At 51.0% G+C, this 19465-nt stretch overlaps 1 protein-coding gene across 13 annotated transcripts in view; it reads right to left on the minus strand.

Annotated features, from left to right (window-relative positions):
- The window catches only part of RC3H1 (ring finger and CCCH-type domains 1), a 710644-nt gene that overhangs the window by 238939 nt on the left and 452240 nt on the right, over positions 1–19465 (minus strand). For all 13 annotated transcript variants that reach the window (XM_085601577.1, XM_085601575.1, XM_085601567.1 and 10 more), the window contains one exon: positions 18963–19115. In XM_085601577.1, the coding sequence (XP_085457703.1) occupies positions 18963–19115 (153 nt within the window). The remainder of the gene's footprint in view (positions 1–18962; positions 19116–19465) is intronic.

Raw genomic sequence — 19465 nt, forward strand, 5'->3', positions numbered from 1 at the left:
TACTCAGGGCAAGTGGGGAAGTAGGTAGGTGTACAGTTTTCACTGCCAGGGCCACTCGGACGGCTGGGTGCAGGGTGCTTTTGAGCCTTCGGGCGCTCAATTGATTTCAATAGGAAAACTCCGGTTTAGAAAAAGACTGCAAGCTCGGGGACGAGTACTCTTCAGGTGCCACCACCACTTTGAGAGGTAAGTTGGGTAGTTGGAGGATAGGTAGGTACCCCGGGACTGGGCACAGGGGGCCGCGAGGCGCCACGTGTAGGGGTGCCTTTTGGTGTCGGGAAATCTTACCCTCTGTTGATCGCGGTAGGGGGGGCACCTTGTTCTGAGGCTGCAGGCTTCTTCAGGAGTGTCGAGGGAGGTCCTTGGGTGCCAGACTCGGGCTCACAGTCGCCGTGGGGTCGTCCTCGTGGTCTTTGTTCACTCCGGCTCTGGCCAGGCTTGGCTGGTGCAGAGTGTGCTGGGTTCGCGGTTCCGGGATGCTGCCAGGGATTAGAGGTAGGTTTTGAGTAGAGCCTCTACTCATGGGAGTCCCAGGGGCTTAGAGCCAAAAGGTAGCCAGGTCCTCCGGGGTTGGTGAGGTTGCTAGCCTGTCGAGGGTCGACAGGCCGGTAGGGCTGGGGCCAAAGCAGTTGGTGTCTTCCTCTTTTTAGCAGCTGCAGGGCATTTCTTCTTTCTTCTTGCTCTTCTTTGTAGTTTTGAATCTGGGGAAGGAATGTTCAGGGTGCCCCTAAATACTAGATTTAGGGGCGTTACAGGTAGGTGAAGGGCAGGGACCAATGGGTCCCTGTCCTGGGGTGGGAACACCCCCTATCCTGCCTCTCTCCTGTGGGAGGGTGTGAGAAAGTGGCTCTGTATATACTGTTCCCTAATAGGTACTGGGTGTACAGAGTCCACAGTCCCCCAGGGGCTGATAGAGGTTAAAGTTAGATATAACCTTACTCTCTATAGTGGTAGCTTGGTCGAGCAGTAAGGCAGTACCAGAGGACAGTGTAAAGCATTTGTTGTACACACTCAGTCAGCAAATGGTCTCACACACTCAATAACTGAACTCTAGGCCAATGGTTTATATATATAAAATATATGCTTGTTTTATTTTTAGAACCACAAAGGGAATAAAAATATACTTTCTCAGAATGAGAGGTTGAATATAAATACTTTTGCAATAAGCAATGGATTTTTGTAAATAGTCACAGTTGGTTGCAATAAACAATCCTATTTCCTAAACATAACAATGCATTGAGCTCAATGGTAAATTCAGGTTATTTGTAATAAATTACTTTTCAGATTACTTTTGGAATTCCAGGTCTGGTTCCTAGATCCAGCCCTGGGACAATATTCAGAATCAAGTGGTGAAAGTCGACTTAATTACTGTACTGATTTTTAAATAATATTTAGCTATTTCAAAAGTTGACACTTAGAAATGAATATGCTACTTACCAGTATGCATCTGTTCTTGGCATGTAGGGCTGCTGACATTCATATCTGTGCATAGATCGCCGCCTAGTGTTGGGTCCGGATGTTTGCACGTTGTGGTCCTGGAAGAGTCTTCGAAGTATCCCGAGATAGGTGACTCCTCCCCTGGACCACAGTGCGCATGGGCATCCTCTCCATCCTCAGATTGTTTTTCGCCATTGTGGCAGTGATGGAGTAGATACAGAAAGTGATGACCATGCTATACAGTAATTCTGAGAGCTGCAGCTGCTACAGGCGCCGGGGAGGAGGGTGGGCGATACGAATGTCAGCAGCCCTACATGCCAAGAACAGATGCATACTGGTAAGTAGCATATTCAGTTCGAGGCATGTGGGCTGCTGAATTCATATCTGTGCATAGAATACATAGCAGTACCTCCTATTAGCGGCGGCCACCAGTGCCAGCTGCAGCGGTCTGAAAAACAGTTTTGAGAACAGCCTGTCCTACAGCTGCCTGCTGTTTTGAGTGTACATCTACACAATAGCGTTTGGTAAATGTATGTATAGTGGACCATGTGGCTGCTCTACATATATCCTGTAAAGGAATGTTTCCCAGGAAAGCCATGGACGCCCCTAACTTACGTGTTGAGTGGGCTCGTGGGGGAATCGTTAATGTGCGTTTAGCCTTTTGATAGCAAATTTGAATACATTTAACGATCCATCTGGCTATACCTGCTTTGGAGATGGCGTTGCCTTTGTGTTGTGGAGAAAAGGCAATGAAAAGTTGTTTTGTCTTCCTAAGGTCTTTAGTTCTGTCTATATAGTACATGAGGGCTCTTTTGACATCTAGTGTATGGAGCATTCTTTTAGCGACATTTTGTGGATTCTGAAAGAAAACAGGCAGTTCGATAGTTTGATTCATGTGGAACTGCGATATTACTTTAGGCATGAATTTGGGGTTGGTACGTAGTACAACCCTATTTGCGTGAACCTGTATGAATGGCTCTTGAATGGTTAGTGCCTGGAGTTCACTAACTCTTCTTAATGAAGTGATTGCTACTAGGAAAGCTACTTTCCAGGTGAGGAATTGAATCTCACATGAGTGGAGAGGTTCGAAGGGTGGACCCATCAGTCGGGTGAGGACCAAGTTGAGGTTCCACACAGGTGCTGGTGGGTGTCTTGGGGGAAATTACTCGTTTAAGTCCCTCCAAGAAAGCTTTGATGGCAGGCACTCTGAATAAAGAGAGGTGCTGCCTGTTCTGGAGATAGGCTGCTATTGCGGTCAAATGGATACGTATTGAGGTGTATGCCAGATTGCATCGGTATAGGTGTAAGAGGTAACAGATTAGGTTTTGAATGGATGCGTCTAGCGGGTTAATGTCATTGTTGTTGCAATAAATGACAAACCTCTTCCATTTAGCTGCATAGCAAGCTCTGGTAGTGGGTCTCCTGGCCTCCTTAATGATCTCCATACAGTCAGGTGGCAGGTTTAGGTAGCCAAACTCTAAGACTTCAGGAGCCAGATTGCCAGGTTCAGCTGTTGCGGATCTGGGTGCTGAATTTCGCCATGGTTCTGCTTTAAGAGTGCAGGTTTGATCCGCAGCCTTTGATGCGGCACCACGGAAAGTTCTAGAAAGGTGGTGTACCATGGCTGGCGCGCCCATGTGGGAGCAACTAGGATGAGTGTCAGTGAGTGCTGTCGCAGTTTGCGTGCCACCAGCGGTATTAATGGCGCTGGGGGAAAAGCGTACGCAAATCTGCCGGACCAGTTCATCCATATCGCATTGCCCTGCGACTGTGGATGTGGGAACCTGGCAGCAAAGCTTTGGCATTTTGCTTTTTCGTTTGTGGCGAATAGGTCTATCTCTGGATGACCCCACTGTTGGAAGTACGGTTGGAGTACTGACGGGTGTAGCTCTCACTCGTGCATCTGGTGGCTGTGTCTGCTGAGCAGATCCGCCATCTGGTTGTCCTTGCCGGGGAGGTGTTCCGCCATGAGGAATATGTTCCTCTGAATGGCCCACTTCCACATGCTCTGAGCCAGATGAGACAACTGTGGAGAGTGTGTTCCTCTCTGCTTCTGTATGTAGTACATGGCAGTCATGTTGTCCGTCCGGATCAACACGACTTTGTTGCACAAGTGTACTTTGAATGCCTTCATTGCCAGGAAGATTGCCATCAGTTCCAGAAGGTTGATGTGCATCTTCTTTTGTTGTATTGTCCATAGTCCCTGCACTGTGTAATTGAGTACATGAGCTCCCCATCCCTGGAGAGACGCGTCCGCCGTCAGTATTATTTGTGGAACAGGCTCTTGGAACGGTCGGCCCTTGCAAAGGTTTTGTGGATTCCACCAATGCGGAGAGTTGTATGCCCGACCGCTCACCAACACTAGGTCTTTTAATTGCCCGTGAGCCTGATTCCATTGACGTGCCAAGCACTCCTGAAGCGGGCACATATGTAGTCTCGCGTGTGGGACTATGAAAATGCAGGAGGCCATCATGCCTATCAACTGCATGAACACTCGCGCAGGAAGGGAGTGTTGAGGTTTGAACTCTGAGATCAGCATTTGCATGCTGTTGATCCTCACTATATTTGGCTGAGCTGTGGCTGCCAGAGTGTCTATGGTCGCACCCAGGTACTGTTGTACGTGTGCGGGTTGGAGATGTGATTTTGGGTAATTTAGTGAGAATCCCAGACTGTGAAGAAGGTGAGGGACATGTGGCTGGCACATTGCTGGGCTGACTTTGCCTCAACAAGCCAGTCATCCAGGTAAGGGTAGACGTGAATGTGTTGTCTCTGTAGATGTGCAGCCACTGTAGCTAGGCACTTGGTGAAAACTCTGGGTGCTGTTGTCACACCGAAGGGGAGGACTTTGAATTGGTAGTGCTGCCCCTGAATAGTGAACCTGAGATATTTCCTGTGTGACGGGTGTATGGGTATGTGGAAGTACGCATCTTTGAGGTCTAGGGTGGCTAGGAAGTCTCCCTGGCTGAGCAGCGGGAGAACCTGCTGTAGGGTGAGCATATGGAAATGCTCTGAGAGAATGTAGTGGTTGAGGGGTCTCAGGTCTAGTATAGGTCTGAGCGACCCGTCCTTTTTTGGGATTAGGAAGAACAGAGAGTACACCCCCTGTCCCCTGCTGGTTGAAGGGCACGACCTCTATTGCACCTTTTTGCAGCATACTTAGCACTTCCTGCTGCAATAATGCTAAGTGCTCTGCGGACATAGGACGGTGCTTTGGCGGTATTGTGGGTGGAGTGGAGGTTAATTCGAGAAAGTAACCGTGCTGGATAATATCCCTGACCCACCTGTCCGTGGTGATGGTATTCCACGTGGACAGGAACCGCTGGAGTCTCCCCCCGACAGGTGTAATGTGGTCGGGGGGAAGGGAGAGGGCGTCACTGTTTGTTCTTGGGTGAGGACCTGGTGTTGCCGTAACCGCGTCCTCTGCCCTTGGTGCTGGAACCACGATATCCACCTCTGTTGTTTTTATCGTAGGTACTCTGTGTGCCCCCTTTATTGTATGTCTGCTGTGACCCCTGTCCTCTAGCTGCTCCCCTATTCCCGGGGCGACGAAAGGAGCCACTACGAAATGTCTGCGTTTGCAGAGCCCCCATTGACTTTGCAGTGTCAGTGTCCTTTTTTATCTTTTCTAAGGTGGTGTCAACTTATGGTCCGAATAAGTAGTCGGGGTTGACAGGCTGATTTAGGATGTTGTTTTGAATCTCAGGTTTGAATCCGGAGATTCTTAACCAAGCGTGTCGGCGTAACATGACGCTGGTGTTTATCGCCCTCGCAGCTGTGTCGGCAGCATCTAGTGCGCACTTAATGGATGCGTTTGTAAGAAGTTGTCCCTCTCTGATGAGGAGCTCCGCTGCCTCTTTGTACTCGTCTGGTAGATGTTGGAGTAGTGACTCTAGCGTGTCATAGTGTGAACGATCGTAGCGAGCCAGGAGGGCCTGTGTATTGGCAATGCGCCAGATGTTTGCTGCTTGAGCTGCAATCCTCTTGCCTGAGGTCTCCAGCACCTTGGACTCTTTGTCTGGGGGAGGAGCATCACCAGTTGTTTGCGAGTGCGCTCGTTTGCGAGCGTTAGCAACCACCATGGAGTCCAGAGGTAACTGACCTCTAATGTACATAGGGTCCCCGGGCGCAGGTTTGTATTTTTTTTCAATCGTGGGGTTCAGCACCCGTGCCCTGGTTGTTTCCTTGAAAATCTCCTTTGCTGGCTTGAGAACACCTTTCAACATGGGCAGAGTTTTGACAGTCCTCTCAGAGGAGGCGAAAGTGTCCACCAAGAAGTCGTCTTCAACTGTGTCAGAGTGGAGTTGCACTCCATGATTGGCTGCAGCATGTTCTATGAGGGCATTGAAGGCAGCAGTGTCCTCTGTGGGAGATGTTTTTGCGCCGTAAAGCTGCGTGTCCTGGGTGTCTGTTGTGGCACCCGGGTCTGCAGGGTCATCCCAAGCTTGATCTGGGTCCTGCTGCTCCTCAGTATCTATATCTCTAGGGTAGGTGGTATCATCACCCATGTAATCCTCCATTGCGTCCGTGTCGGAGGGCGTCGGAGAAAAGGACTGGGGATCCGGATAAGAGGTATGCAGGCGTTCGTATAGAACCGGTTCTGATTCTGCTGGCAGTTTCTGCTTTAGAGGGATTCTGTAAGAGTCCAAGGCCTGCTCTGGTGTGACCTTCCGTTTTCGGAGCATGAGTCTGCCGGTGTCAGCGTCGATGAATTGGGACGGTGAAGGCTCAGTAGGAGAGTGTCCAGTAGATGGGGACCTTGTCTGGCGGACACGTGTTCGGATCTCGAACATCTTTGGCGCCGTGGACGGCGGCAAACCAAAAGTGATGTTGGTTGGTGCCGAAGGTGCCTTTGGAGCCTTTTTCGGGTCGGGGCCCGACGTGGAATGGAGGGCTGCCCGTTCTCTGATGCGTTGCAATGACGCCGCAACTTGGCGCACCGAGAACGCCGAAGGTTCTTTGGTGCCGAGTGGTTCTGCAGAGGTAGGCGTGGACTGCTTCGGAGCCACAGGGTCATCGATTCGAGGAGAGGTAGTAGCGGTCGACGGAGTCGATGACTTGACCCTAATCGCTGCCTTCGAAGTGGACTCCGATGGAGCGGCCATTATAACTTTGGTGGTCGGGGCCGATTGCTTCGGTGCCGGGGGTCGAGGCGCTTTTGAGGTACCGATGGCCTTCTTTTTCGGGTCGGTACCGACATCCGCTGCAGCGAGTTCGGCGCCGAAATCCATTTTAGTGCGTTCGGAGCCGATGGTGTGGGCTGGCGTCGAAGGAGTGGAGGTCTTCGAGGCAACCACTGCTAGTTTCACTTTCGGTTTCTGTGGAACCGGTGGAGGGCTGCCCGTTCTCTGATGCGTTGCAATGACGCTGCAACTTGGCGCACCGAGAACGCCGAAGGTTCTTTGGTGCCGAGTGGTTCTGCAGAGGTAGGCGTGGACTGCTTCGGAGCCACAGGGTCATCGATTCGAGGAGAGGTAGTAGCGGTCGACGGAGTCGATGACTTGACCCTAATCGCTGCCTTCGAAGTGGACTCCGATAGGCCATCGGACTTGAGGTACCGATGGCCTTCTTTTTCGGGTCGGTACCGACATCCGCTGCAGCGAGTTCGGCGCCGAAATCCATTTTAGTGCGTTCGGAGCCGATGGTGTGGGCTGGCGTCGAAGGAGTGGAGGTCTTCGAGGCAACCACTGCTAGTTTCACTTTCGGTTTCTGTGGAACCGGTGCGACGATTGGTTTTGGTTTCGTTGAAGGGAAACCAGTCTTTTTCGCTAATAATGGCTCTTGCTGTATGTTCGAGGCCGGGCCAGAAGGCGGGGCCGAAGAACTGCGTGATTGATCTCGGGTAAGGCCCGGAGGCGATCCCTCGACCGGAGCCGTAGAATGACGCACTTTGATAGCCTCCGTTTCGACGGGTAGGCCCTGCTCTTCACCAGAGCTATCTTCTTCGGCCCCAAAGGCCTCATCGTAGTCTCCTACCTCATCATCGGCTTCTTTCCTGTGAAAAAGCGCTTCATCTGCGTCTTCCGATCGGGAATAGTGTTCGGAAGCGGGGCTGTAGTTCATGTCTTCCACGCTTTCAACATCCTCGTCCTCGGTGCTGAAGATGTTGGCCGGGGCCGTTGCCGATTGCTGCGCTTCTAATCTCGCTGCCCGTCGATTCCGGAGAGTCTTCTTGGATCGAAATCGGGCACAGGCCATACATTTCGATTCTTCGTGATCCGGTGAGAGGCATTTGTTGCACACCGGGTGGACGTCGATATGTGGATATTTGGCGTGGCAAACAGGACACCGTTTGAATGGGGTCCTCGATTCCATCGTCGATGTAAGGTCGATGGTCGGATTAAACGGATCCGAAAAACTTGAAAAGTTTGCTAAACTAAGCAAGAAAGCTGTCGATACCGAGCGGGAACAGTACAGACGAAAACTAAAGGCCTTTTGGCCTTAAACTAAATTTTCCTAACTTGAGCTAAGATAAGCACATCCGAACCCAATGGCGGAAAAAAACAATCTGAGGATGGAGAGGATGCCCATGCGCACTGTGGTCCAGGGGAGGAGTCACCTATCTCAGGATACTTCGAAGACTCTTCCAGGACAACAACGTGCAAACATCTGGACCCAACACTAGGCGGCGATCTATGCACAGATATGAATTCAGCAGCCCACATGCCTCGAACATATTTCAAAGAAAACATTCAATGGATCTCTATGGCAAGAAATTCAAGTTGCAGGTAGAGTACTTTATCGTTACTTTTGTAATTCAGGTCTGGGTACCTAGACTCAGCACTGGGGTCTTTATCAGAAACACAGGTAAGTAATTACGTTTGCAGAAATGGTACGATTTTAAAAGAATATTTCAAGATTGCAGAAATCAACACTTAGAAGAAATTTCACAGAAAAGCAGTCAATGGTTTCCTATGGGAGAAAATTGGGTTACTGGTAAGTATAGATGCGAGTATTCTTCAGAGCTAGTGCTGGGCACCAAGATCCAGCACTGTGAGCCCACCTGAGAACAGGTGAGTTTTTGCGTTTTTGTCGCTCGGCTGATTTTTAGTGAATATTTGAAGATTTGAAAAGTCCACACTTAGAAGAAATTTCAGGAAAAAGCCAGTCAATGTTACCCTATGTAGAAAATAGAGTTAGTGGTTTTCAGGTAAGTTCTCGACTGGCAAAGGTGGGGTTCTGGGCATAGACTCAGGGGTCCCCCAAGGTCAGATAGGCACAGTTAGTTCACCCTCAGCGGCTCTAGGGCAGCCGGGTGCAGAGAGAGTTAGGCCCAATGTTAGCCTATGAGGAATAGGGGGGCCTGGTTTGGTGGCTGCTGACTAGCGGGCCACGCGGCTGTGGGAGCTGGGCTCCTGGTCACTGACTCAGGGCAAGTGGGGAAGTAGGCTAGTGTAGAGATTGCACTGCCAGGGCCACTCGGGCGGCTGGGTGCAGGGTGCTTTTGAGCCGTCGGGCGCTCAATGGAAATCAATGGGAATGTTCCGGTTAGGAAAAAGGCTGCAAGCTCGGGGACGAGGATGCTTCAGGTGCCACCACCACTTCGAGAGGTAAGTTGGGTAGTTGTAGGTTAGGTGGGTACCCCAGGATTGGGCACAGGGAGCCGCAGGGCGCCGCGTGCAGGGGTGCCTTTTGGTGTCGGGAATCTTACCCTCTGATGATCCCGGTTGGGGGGGGCACCTTGTTCCGAGACTGCAGGTTTCTTCCGGAATGTCGAGGGGGGTCCTTGGGTGCCGGACTCGGGGTCACAGTCGCCGTGGGGTCGGCCTCAGGGTCTTTGTCCACTCCTGCACTGGCCAGGCTTGGCTGGTGCAGAGTGTGCTGGGTTCGCGGTTCCGGGCTGCTGCCAGGGGTTAGAAATAGGTTTCTGAGTAGAGCCTCTACTCATGGGAGTCCCAGGGGCTTAGAGCCAAAAGGTAGCCAGGTCCTCCGGGGTTTGGTGAGGTTGCTGGCCACGAGAGATGCCGCGCTGGTGCAGGTCCGGGAGTCGACAGGCCGGTAGGGCTGGGGCCAAAGCCGTTGGTGTCTTCTTCCCTTTTTAGCAGCTGCAGGGCAGCTCTTTGTTCTTCTTGCTCTTCTTGTAGTTTTTCGAATCTGGAATAGGAAGGTTCAGGGTGCCCCTAAATACTAGATTTAGGGGCGTTATAGGTAGGGCAAGGCCAGGGACCAATGGGTCCTTGTCCTGGGGTGGGTACACCCCCTTTCCTGCCTCTCTCCTGTGGGAGGGGGGCAGTAGCCTAATCCTGATAGGGTAGGGCCTCCCATCTTCAAGATGGCGAGAGCCCGGAGATGTGTTTCACCTCGCCTCCCCCACCTGAGGGGTGGGGTGGGCAGGCTGGCACATCCCCTGTCCTTGTATGGGGTTTCTGGCCAAACTTCCCGCCAGAGTGGGGGGTTGCAGTGGCCTGGGGAAACTCCAAATGGCGGCATGCCTTTGAAGCTTCCCTTTGCTCATCCTGGGGGAGGAGATTTCTCACCTCACCCAGGATGTGCATTGTTGCAGGCCCGGGAGAGCAGGGGCTCTCCCACCCAGGGGTCCAGCAACGTGTCTGCTATGTGGCAGCCTGGGCAGCCTCAGAGCAGACGTGGATTGTAGGTCAGCTGTAAGGGGGCATCTCTAAGATGCCCTCTGGGGTGCTTAGTACATTAAATCCCACACTGGCATCAGGGTGGGTTTAATGTGCTGAGAAGTTTGATACCAAACTTCCCAGTCTTCAGTGTTGCCATTATGGTGCTGTGGAGCTCGTGTTTGACGAGCTCTCAGCACCATGTACTCTTAAATGGCAGCACTGCACTTACAGTGCCCAGGAATGGACCCGGGTACTGTAGGGGCACAGGGCTCCTGCTCCTGTGCCCACACCATTGGCATAAGGCACCCAGCTAGAGGGGTGACTGACATACGCCTTGGCAGTGTAGGTGATGGGCATGGCACACAGAGATGTGTGCCATGTCGACTCTTTTGTTTTGTCCTGCACCCAGACACTCAGCCTGCAAAGGCAGTGTGTGTGTGTGTGTGTGTAAGGGTACAGGGCCTCTAAGGGTGGCACAACGAGTGCTGCAGCCCCTAGAGGCCTTCCCTGGCCACAAGGCCCTGGGTACCTAGGGTACCATTTACCAGGGGCTGACATGTGGCTAGGGTTTGCCAATTTGGAGTTTGTGTGTTTTAAGGAAGGAACATAGGCCCTGGGCACCTGATTGGCAGGAGTCCAGGGTACACTTAATCAAAGTACATTCAGCAATTTAGCAAAAAGTGGGGGCATACCATGCAAGAAAGATGGCACTTTCTCACAGAGGGGGGCAGTAGACTAGTCCTGATAGGGTAGGGCTCCCCATCTTCAAGATGGCGAGAGCCCGGAGATGTGCTTCACCTCGCCTCCCCCACCTGAGGGGTGGGGTTGGCAGGCTGGCACATTCCCTGTCCTTATTTGGGGTTTCCGGCCAAAGCTTCCTGCCAGAGTGGGGGGTTGCAGTGGCCTGGGGAAGCTCAAAGAGGCGGCATGCCTTTGAAGCTTCCCCCTGCCCATCCTGGAGGAGGAGATTTAGCACCTCGGCCAGGATGTGCATTGTTGCAGGCCCAGGAGAGCAGGGGCTCTCCTACCCAGGGGTCCAGCAACATGTCTGCTGGGTGGCAGCCTAGGCTGCCTCAGAGCAGACGTGGATTGTAGGTTAGGTTTAAGGGGGCACCTCTAAGATGCCCTCTGGGGTGCTGGGTACATTAAATCCCACACTGGCATCAGCGTGGGTTTAATGTGCTGAGAAGTTTGATACCAAACTTCTCAGTCTTTAGTGTTGCCATTATGGTGCTGTGGATCTCGTGTTTGACGAGCTCTCAGCACCATGTACTCTTAAATGGCAGCACTGCACTTACAGCGCTCAGGAATGGACCTGGGCACTGTAGGGCACAGGGCTCCTGCTCCTGTGCCCACACCATTGGCATAAGGCACCCAGCTAGAGGGGTGGCTGATGTATGCCATGGCAGTGTAGGTGATGGGCATGGCACACAGGGATGTGTGTCATGTCGACTTTGTTTTTGTCTTGCACCCAAACACTCAGCCTGCAAAGGCAGTGTGTGTGTGTGTGTAAGGGTACAGGGCCTCTAAGGGTGGCACAAGGAGTGCTGCAGCCCTTAGAGGCCTTCCCTGGTCACAAGGCCCTGGGTACCTAGGGTACCATTTACCAGGGGCTGGCATGTGGCCAGGGTTTGCCAATTTGGGTTTGGTTTGTTTTAGGGAAGGAACATAGGCCCTGGGCACCTGATTGGCAGGAGTCCAGGGCACACTCAGTCAAAGTACATTCAGCAAAAAGTGGGGGCATACCATGCAGAAAAGATGGCACTTTCTCACAGCGCTGCCTGGGTGAAATGTTTGTGGGGGTAGATATTAGCTCTAGGCAGTAGCCTGACCGAATTATTTGTGTTACCCATTTGTCTGAGGTGATGGTAGCCCAGACGGGAAGGAAATGTTGGGAGTCTGCCCCCGACCGGAGTGGAATGGTCTGGGGGGGGGGGGGGGGGAGAGTCATTGGGTAGGCGTTGTGGCAGAGCGGGCGTTGTTTGTTTTGCCTCTGCCTTTATTATTGTTACCCCTATAGCCGCCTCTTTGATAACCCCTCGTGAAGGTGGACTGAGTGGGGGATTTGTATGAAGTGGACGCGGTGTCCGAGTAGTAGCCTCTAGATGTACTTCGAAAGGAAGAGCGGCGAAAGGAGCGTCTAGGAGGGTGGGACTGTAAGGCTCCCATGGACTTCGCCGTATCCTTCATTTTGTCTAGGGCCTCATCCACCTTTCGGCCAAATAGATGTTCCTGGTCAAAGGGATGGTTAAGGATGGAGGCTTGTACCTCCGGTTTAAACCCTGATATTCTTAGCCAAGCATGGCGACTGAGGAGGACGCTGGTATTGATGGCCCTGGAAGCTGTGTCTGCTGCATCTAAGGCACAGTGTATAGAGGTGTTAGTAATAGTCTTACCCTCTTGAATTAGTTCGTTGGCCCTAGCTTGATATTTTTCAGGGAGGTGGTGCATTATGCTTTCTAACTCGTCATAATGTGCCCTGTCATATCTGGCCAATAGCGCTTGAGTATTGGCGATACGCCACTTATTGGCTGCTTGTGACGCAGTGCGCTTTCCTGATGCGTCCAGCAGCTTTGACTCTTTGTCAGGTGGTGGTGCTTCGCCGGACGCCTGGGAATTTGCCCTTTTACGTGCAGTGGACACCACTAGAGAATCTAGTGGCGCTGGCCCTCTGATGTAGGAGGGATCTGTGGGGGCAGCTTTGTATTTCTTTTCTATGCGCGGGTTAATGACCCTGGCCCTAACTGGGTCCTTAAAAACTTCTGGCGCATGCTTTACCACTCCTTTAAGCATAGGTAATATGGAGATAGACCTATGTGTGGTGTCGAATGTGTCGAGGAGGAAATCTTCCTCCACGGGGTCGGTATGCAAGTCTACCCCGTGATAGTGTGCCGCCCTTTGGAGTAGATGGTGGAACCCCAATGAGTTTTCTGGTGGAGATGGTCTGGAGGGGTAAAGGTCATCCTGTGGGACGTGGGGGATATCAGGGATATTGTAGTCGTCCCATGGGTCTGGGGATCCTGTAGGAGTGAGGTCCCCTGTGGGTAGGTCCTGGGGGACATCTCCTATGTCATCATATGGGTCCCCGTGATGATCATTGTGTGGAGAAGGGGTGGGAGAACGATGAGGGTGGAGGTGGAGAAGGTGGAAGAGGTGGGGAAGGTATTCTGAATGGAGAGGTAGCAGAGTCCTTCCTCTTAGGAGGAGGAGGTGGAGCCGGCTTCTCCAAATGACTCTTTTTAGAAGAAAGTGTTAAATGCCCAGTTTTTAGATCCTTGGTGAGTGTTTTTTGCAAGGGATCCGGTGTAAATAAGTCCGGTGAGGCTGGTCTGTCCGTCGGCGCCGGAGGCATCGGGGCCGTTGGCTTTTTAGGCTTTTCTGTGCCGGTTCGTTGTTTGGAACCTGGTTTGGGAACCTCCGGACGCTTGGTCGGCGCAGAGATGGGTTTCGGCCTCAAAATGTCGGTGCCGGTGGCCTTGTGTGCTTTGGTCGTCACCGAAGGTCGTGTCGGTGCCGAAGAGCTGGGTTTCGACCCAGAGTGCTTCTGTGCGGGGCTCAGTGTCGCTATGGAGGTCGGCTTCTTTTTCGGTGCTGAAGCGTGTTTATCGGCACCGAGGATAGGCTGGCTTGAGCCCGAGCCACCGGAAGGCTTGCTTGGCTTCTTCACCGGGCCCGAAGGTGCAGTGTTGGAAGCAGTGTCCTTGGTCTTGCCTAGGCCTGGAGGCGAAGGTGTGACCAAAGCCTTTTTCGGTGCCGGCAGGGGTGTGGGGGGGGGGGGGGGGGGGGGGGGGGGGGGATCAGTACTCACGACCCTCTGCGCCGGGGTGATGTCCTCCACATCTGAGTCGTCTGCCTCGGAAGCGCTGACGAGGCCCTCTTCTGTGTAACGCTCTGGAGCGTCGATGCCTTCTCCGAAGATGTCGTCCGGAATGGTCGTCGAGGAGTGCGCCATAGTTCTTCTGGCTCTTCGGTCCCGAATAGTCTTTTTGGACCGGAAGGACTTACACGCAGAGATTGCATACCTCGTGGAGATCGGTGTGGGGAAATTTGGACCAACATCGAGGGCACTTTTTAAATGGAGTCCTTTCCATTAGCCAGGACCGAAGGTCCGTGCCGATGAGAAGGCACGTCGAGTGGGGGAGATCGGGATCGAAACAATACCGCGGTTTGGGGTGAGGATTGCGCGTCGACCGTCGAACTGGAAGCTGTTCGGAACCGGAGCGCGAAGATTACATCCGAGCCCGATGGCAGAAAAAAAACAATCTGAGGATGGAGCCGAAGCCCATGCGCAATACGATCCAAAGGAGGAGTCACCGACCTCGTGACTTCCAAAGACTTTCCAAGAGGAAAAACAAACTGCAAACATCCGGGCCCAACACCAGATGGCGATCTATGCACAAGTGTTTAATCTGCAGCTCATATGCCTCGAACATGTGTTTTCTTTTAAAAAAGTTTTAGGTCTGCAAGGGTTTCTGGGTAATAGAACCTGGTGAGAGCCAGTCAAGTCATCCCATCCTGGATTCCCCTGGGAGTCTAGTTTTAAAAAAATGTATAGGTTTACTAGGTTTCCCAAGGTGCTGGCAGAACTAGGATTCAAAATCTACAGCTAGGCACTCTACAAAAAAAGAGACCGTTTTCACTGTAAAAATAAAAAGTGTGTCCACGTTGCGTTTTGAGCTGTTTCTTGTCGCGGGCACAAGGCCTACCCACACAAGAGAGGTACAATTTTTATCGGGAGACTTAGGGCAACACAGATTCGTAGAGCAACTGTTATTACCTATTGACGGTCGATGCATTTCTGCCTTCCAAATGAAAGAAAATGGTGTAAACAAGCATTGGCATAGCCAATAGGTCTCGCTTTTGGGACCTTATAAGTATTTAGTTATGCAGCACAATAGCCTTGGTGCAATATCAACTGTTGCATGGCTAAGCACTTATAAGGTCCCAAAGGCGAGACCTATTGGCTATGCCAATGCTTGTTTTCTATGAAGCGGACGTGAAACCACACCTAGTAACTAAAGTCTACTTTTCTCGCTCCAGTGATGGGCTGCAGTTTGCGAGAGGTTAATGAGGAAATGACTCGCCCAGCCCACGCAGGACAAATTACACCGCGACAAATATAAAGAATAAAAGAATACACACCTAGAATGGCCTCAGAGAGGGACTAGTCTCTTCCAGGGTCTTTATGGCAAATGAAAACCGTTATGACCCAACCCAGAGCTCAACAACTCTTCACTACCCCTAAATCCAATTATAATATAATTCTGCATTTTTCCTTAAAGATGCGGCCTCGAGAACTCACTCACTCCACATCTCCAAGCTCCGGATACGAGCTCCGGGTTTGCAGCAGCTTCCCGTGGTCTCTGCTCTCTCGTGAACTTACTCATTCCATAAGTCCGAGCTCTGGGTCTGCATCAGCCTCCTCTGGTGCCTGCTGCCTCTGGAACTCACTCACTACACAAGTTCGAGCTCTGGGTCTGCAGCAGCCTCCCCTGGTGCCTGCTGCTTCGGGGACTCACTCACTCCATATTCCGAGCTCTGGGTCTGCAGCACAGCAGCCTCCCCTGGTGCCTGCTCCCTCGAGAACTCACTCACTCCATAAGTCCGAGCTCTGGGTCTGTAGCAGCCTCTCCTGGTGCCTGCTGCCTCGGGAACTCACTCACTCACTCCACAAGTCCGAGCTCCAGGCCTGGAGCAGTCTCTCCGGGGTGCCTGCTGCCTTGGGAACTCACTCATTCCACAATTTCGAGCTTTGAGTATGGAAAAGGCTCCAGGGATTCTGCTTCCTCGGAAAATCCCTCACTTGAAAAGTCCAAGCTCTGAGCGGCCTTCTTCGGGAACTTGCTCACTCCATCACACTATCAGTGCAGCACTCACTGTGCCACTCTAAGGGTGGCACAATGAGTGCTGCAGCCCTTAGAGGCCTTCCCTGGTCACAAGGCCCTGGGTACTTAGGGTACCATTTACCAGGGGCTGACATGTGGCCAGAGTTTGCCAATTTGGGTTTTGGCTGTTAGGCAGTTTTTAGGGAAGGAACACAGGCCCTGGGCACCTGATTGGCAGGAGCCCAGGGCACAACAAGGAAAAGTGCATCAGCTATTAGGCAAAAAAAAAAAAAGGGGGGGGTTACTGCAACAGAAACCCACTTTCTTACACATACTGGATAAGTAACATTTTCCGTTCGAGGCATGTGAGCTGTAGATCACATGCTTGTGAATAGACTATACAGCAGTCTCCCCTAAGGGGTGGCTATCCTGTAACTAATGGAGTCGTCTGAACCAGCATTCTAAGTACTGCTTGGCCCACATTAGTTTGTTGTCTTGCTAACACATCTACACAATAGTGCTTGGTGAATGTATGTGGTGTAGACCATGTTGCAGCTTTGCAGATGTAAGTAATAGGGTTATTCCCTAAGACAGCCACTGTAGCCCCTAACTTGCCGGCAGCGAAAACCTAGGCCCCCCCCCCCAACCGAGTCAGCTGAGCTCGAAGGCACGCCGGCAGAGTCGGTCTGCCCAAACATGGCATGCATCGCCTTGTAGAACGTACGAAGCTGGGCAGGGTTCGCTCCGGGTCCATGAAAGGCAGGGAAGCTCGGAGTCGACTCTTCAGGCTCCGCACGCGTCGAGTCGGCCGACGAGAAGGCGAAGAGCGACGATGCATCTTCGACTTAGTCTTATGCTTCGACTTATCCTACCCAGAGTGTGCAGACTTCGAGCCGGGCTGATGGTGGCTCCGTGACCGGTCCCTCGACCTCCATCTCGACCGGGACCTCGAACGGCGCGGAGCCAACTGCAGTCATTCGAACAGCTTTCGGGACAGCTCCTGCAAAGCTTTCGGCAACCACAACTGACTGACGAAGCAAGACTTGGGGTCGTGGTCGCGCTCCAGCAAAAAGAGGCACACGCGGTGCGGTTCCGTCACAGACATCAATCCGGTATAGGAACTGAGGCCTTAAAACCGGGTATCCCTCGTGCACCTCGACAAAAGTCGACAAAAACGTAGTCAAAAAATTACTGTGGTACCGCTCTTCCCGGATCTGCGTTGGCTGGCGCGGAAAAAGAAATAATTGGCCTCAGCGCGTGAGGGCGGCAATAAAGTAGCTGCCGCAACGTCATCCCGGCGACCACAACGCCGACGGCGGACGAGGAGCCGACCGACGCCACCTTCAGAGATCCTGCGGACGAAAAAACTTTCTGGATCCTGTCTGATGCCTGTAGGTAATTCTAAGGTAAGGAATCTATACCCAACGTGTTTCTTGGAGATAGCCTATTCTGTTTTGTTGTTTTTTTACCTTGAACTAGCTCACTTTTCATAGACGTACACGTAACTCTGTAGATTTTATTTTTATATGTCTTTCTTTCAGTTTCATGTTGTACCAGGTACAATAGAAACATATGAATATACTACAGGACTTTATTATTATTTATATTTTTTTACACATTGATGGAGTATTACTTGGGTCTTGCTCTGTCCAATGGTGATGACTTTTGATAAGTGGAGAGAAGGGAATGCGGTAATGGTATCACCATTTTACCGGGATTGGAGTATCATTCTGAAATGCTGGAATTAGCATGGCCTCCTTGGCCATAGGGCTCCGCAGAATTTGAAATGCAAGATATCCTCATGCTCCTTTTACGGCCTAACGCTTGCCAGTGGGATGTAGAGATGGCAGTCAGTAAACTGTATATCATTTAATTAGTTACCAGTAACAACTGTTATTTGGAAACGGGAGGAGTGCAGTACGATGCACTATAAAACAGTTTGATCTTTAGTTTGCACAAATAGTACAAAGCTGGTCCACTAAAACATATGAAATGCATGCACCCACTTTATGAAAGGCAACAGAAGTGAGAAAAAAAACCTCAAAAGGAAAACTACTGTCCAAGATGTTATTGAGACCCACACACTAGATGGCAGTACAATGGACACAACACAAATCTTGAATGGGTTTAGGCTGCAAAACAAGCTGTACACCAGCCAAGCTATCTTTGGGATATGGAATGTCTACAAGGCTTTCTATGCTTACCGAGTGGAACTGCAGGGTTTGGAAAATCAGAAAAATTGCTACTAGATCTGCTGGTCTAGTAACTTTATAAATCTACATACCTAAGTGTAAAGTAATTGACCTCTGTCTCTGAAAGCCAAGCAAATGTGACAAGTTAACAAGATTTAAAGGCATTTTTATTGCTCATTCACTTTGAGAGCAATAAAGATGCCTTTAAATCTTGCTATCTTGTGACATTGGCTCTGCTTTCAGAGACAGAGGTCAAAAGTCAGTTTGTCTTCCTACTCGCCAGAAAGGGTGAGTAGGACCTAAAAATAGCCTGTCCTAATTAAACTTGGCTCGCAAACGCGAGCAGGCAAGTGGATTTTTGGAGCCCTGAACTGTGATAGTGAGTTTCCCGCCATCCCACCTCAGATAGTCATGCAAGCAATATAGTAATCATAAAAATATGACTATATCTCACAAAGCAAAATCTAGCTTCCCAAACCAGGACACTGCTTCGCTGTAGAAAAGGACTGTTTCAGAAGCAAGGAAACTAAGTGTGAACTCCTCTTTCTGAGGCAGTGTATGACAATTTGAGGGAAGGTGTGACAAAGCTTTCTTGCTAGTTTCAAACCTCAAAAACATTTACAAGCGTAAAGCAGAAACAATAGAACACTGTAGACACAATTCACTTTCAAGCTATTAATTCACTTCCATAAACTCTGAATTTTAAGGTGTGAAAATATCTTGTCCATCTGCAAGGTAGGAAACAAACGATCCAGCAATTACTGGTCAAATGCTAGGCATCAGCAGCTACACTGCCAGGGCAGACTAGTATCAAAAGAAGAGACAAAGCGGCGGACATTTACAAGTCTAAAGAGAAGCATGTTGACACCATACCTTTTCGCCAGTTTGCCACATATTGTTGCATAGGCCAACCTTAAAGTATTTCCCCATGGAACACCTACCGCCATCTCAACATTCCCAGCAGCCCCAGCATCTTTGGGTTTGGCGTCTTTGGTTCCGATGTAGGAGCCGATGGTCTCACAGGACCAGGGAGAGTACTGGCTGTAATCATTGCCTTTGAATTTCCCAGCAACCTTCAGATCTTCATCCAAGTACTGGAAGAAAGGAATGAAGAGCACAGACCACTCAGTGAGAAAGAAAAGTGATGGAACACAAAGCAAAGTAGCAGGTTCTCTCAAGGAAACCAATTCACTCAGGCTCTACTTTCACTTTTACTTTGTAGGTCTCAGCTCTAACCAGCGCATGCACTGTCTTGAAGAGATATGTTGTATATATTTTGTGGGCTTCACCGCACCCATAGGCTTCCCATTATCTGGCTCCATAGTCGCTCCCCTATTCTTTCTCCCCATTTGCCAATGGCATACAGACGTCATGCCTCTTCCTGTGTTTAGCCCTCCCCAAGAGCATGGATCAAATACTGCTAGCCATCCACTGCTCCCCTTTG

This window comes from Triturus cristatus, chromosome 4_2 (assembly GCF_964204655.1).
Source record: "Triturus cristatus chromosome 4_2, aTriCri1.1, whole genome shotgun sequence".
Classification (NCBI taxonomy): domain Eukaryota; kingdom Metazoa; phylum Chordata; class Amphibia; order Caudata; family Salamandridae; genus Triturus; species Triturus cristatus.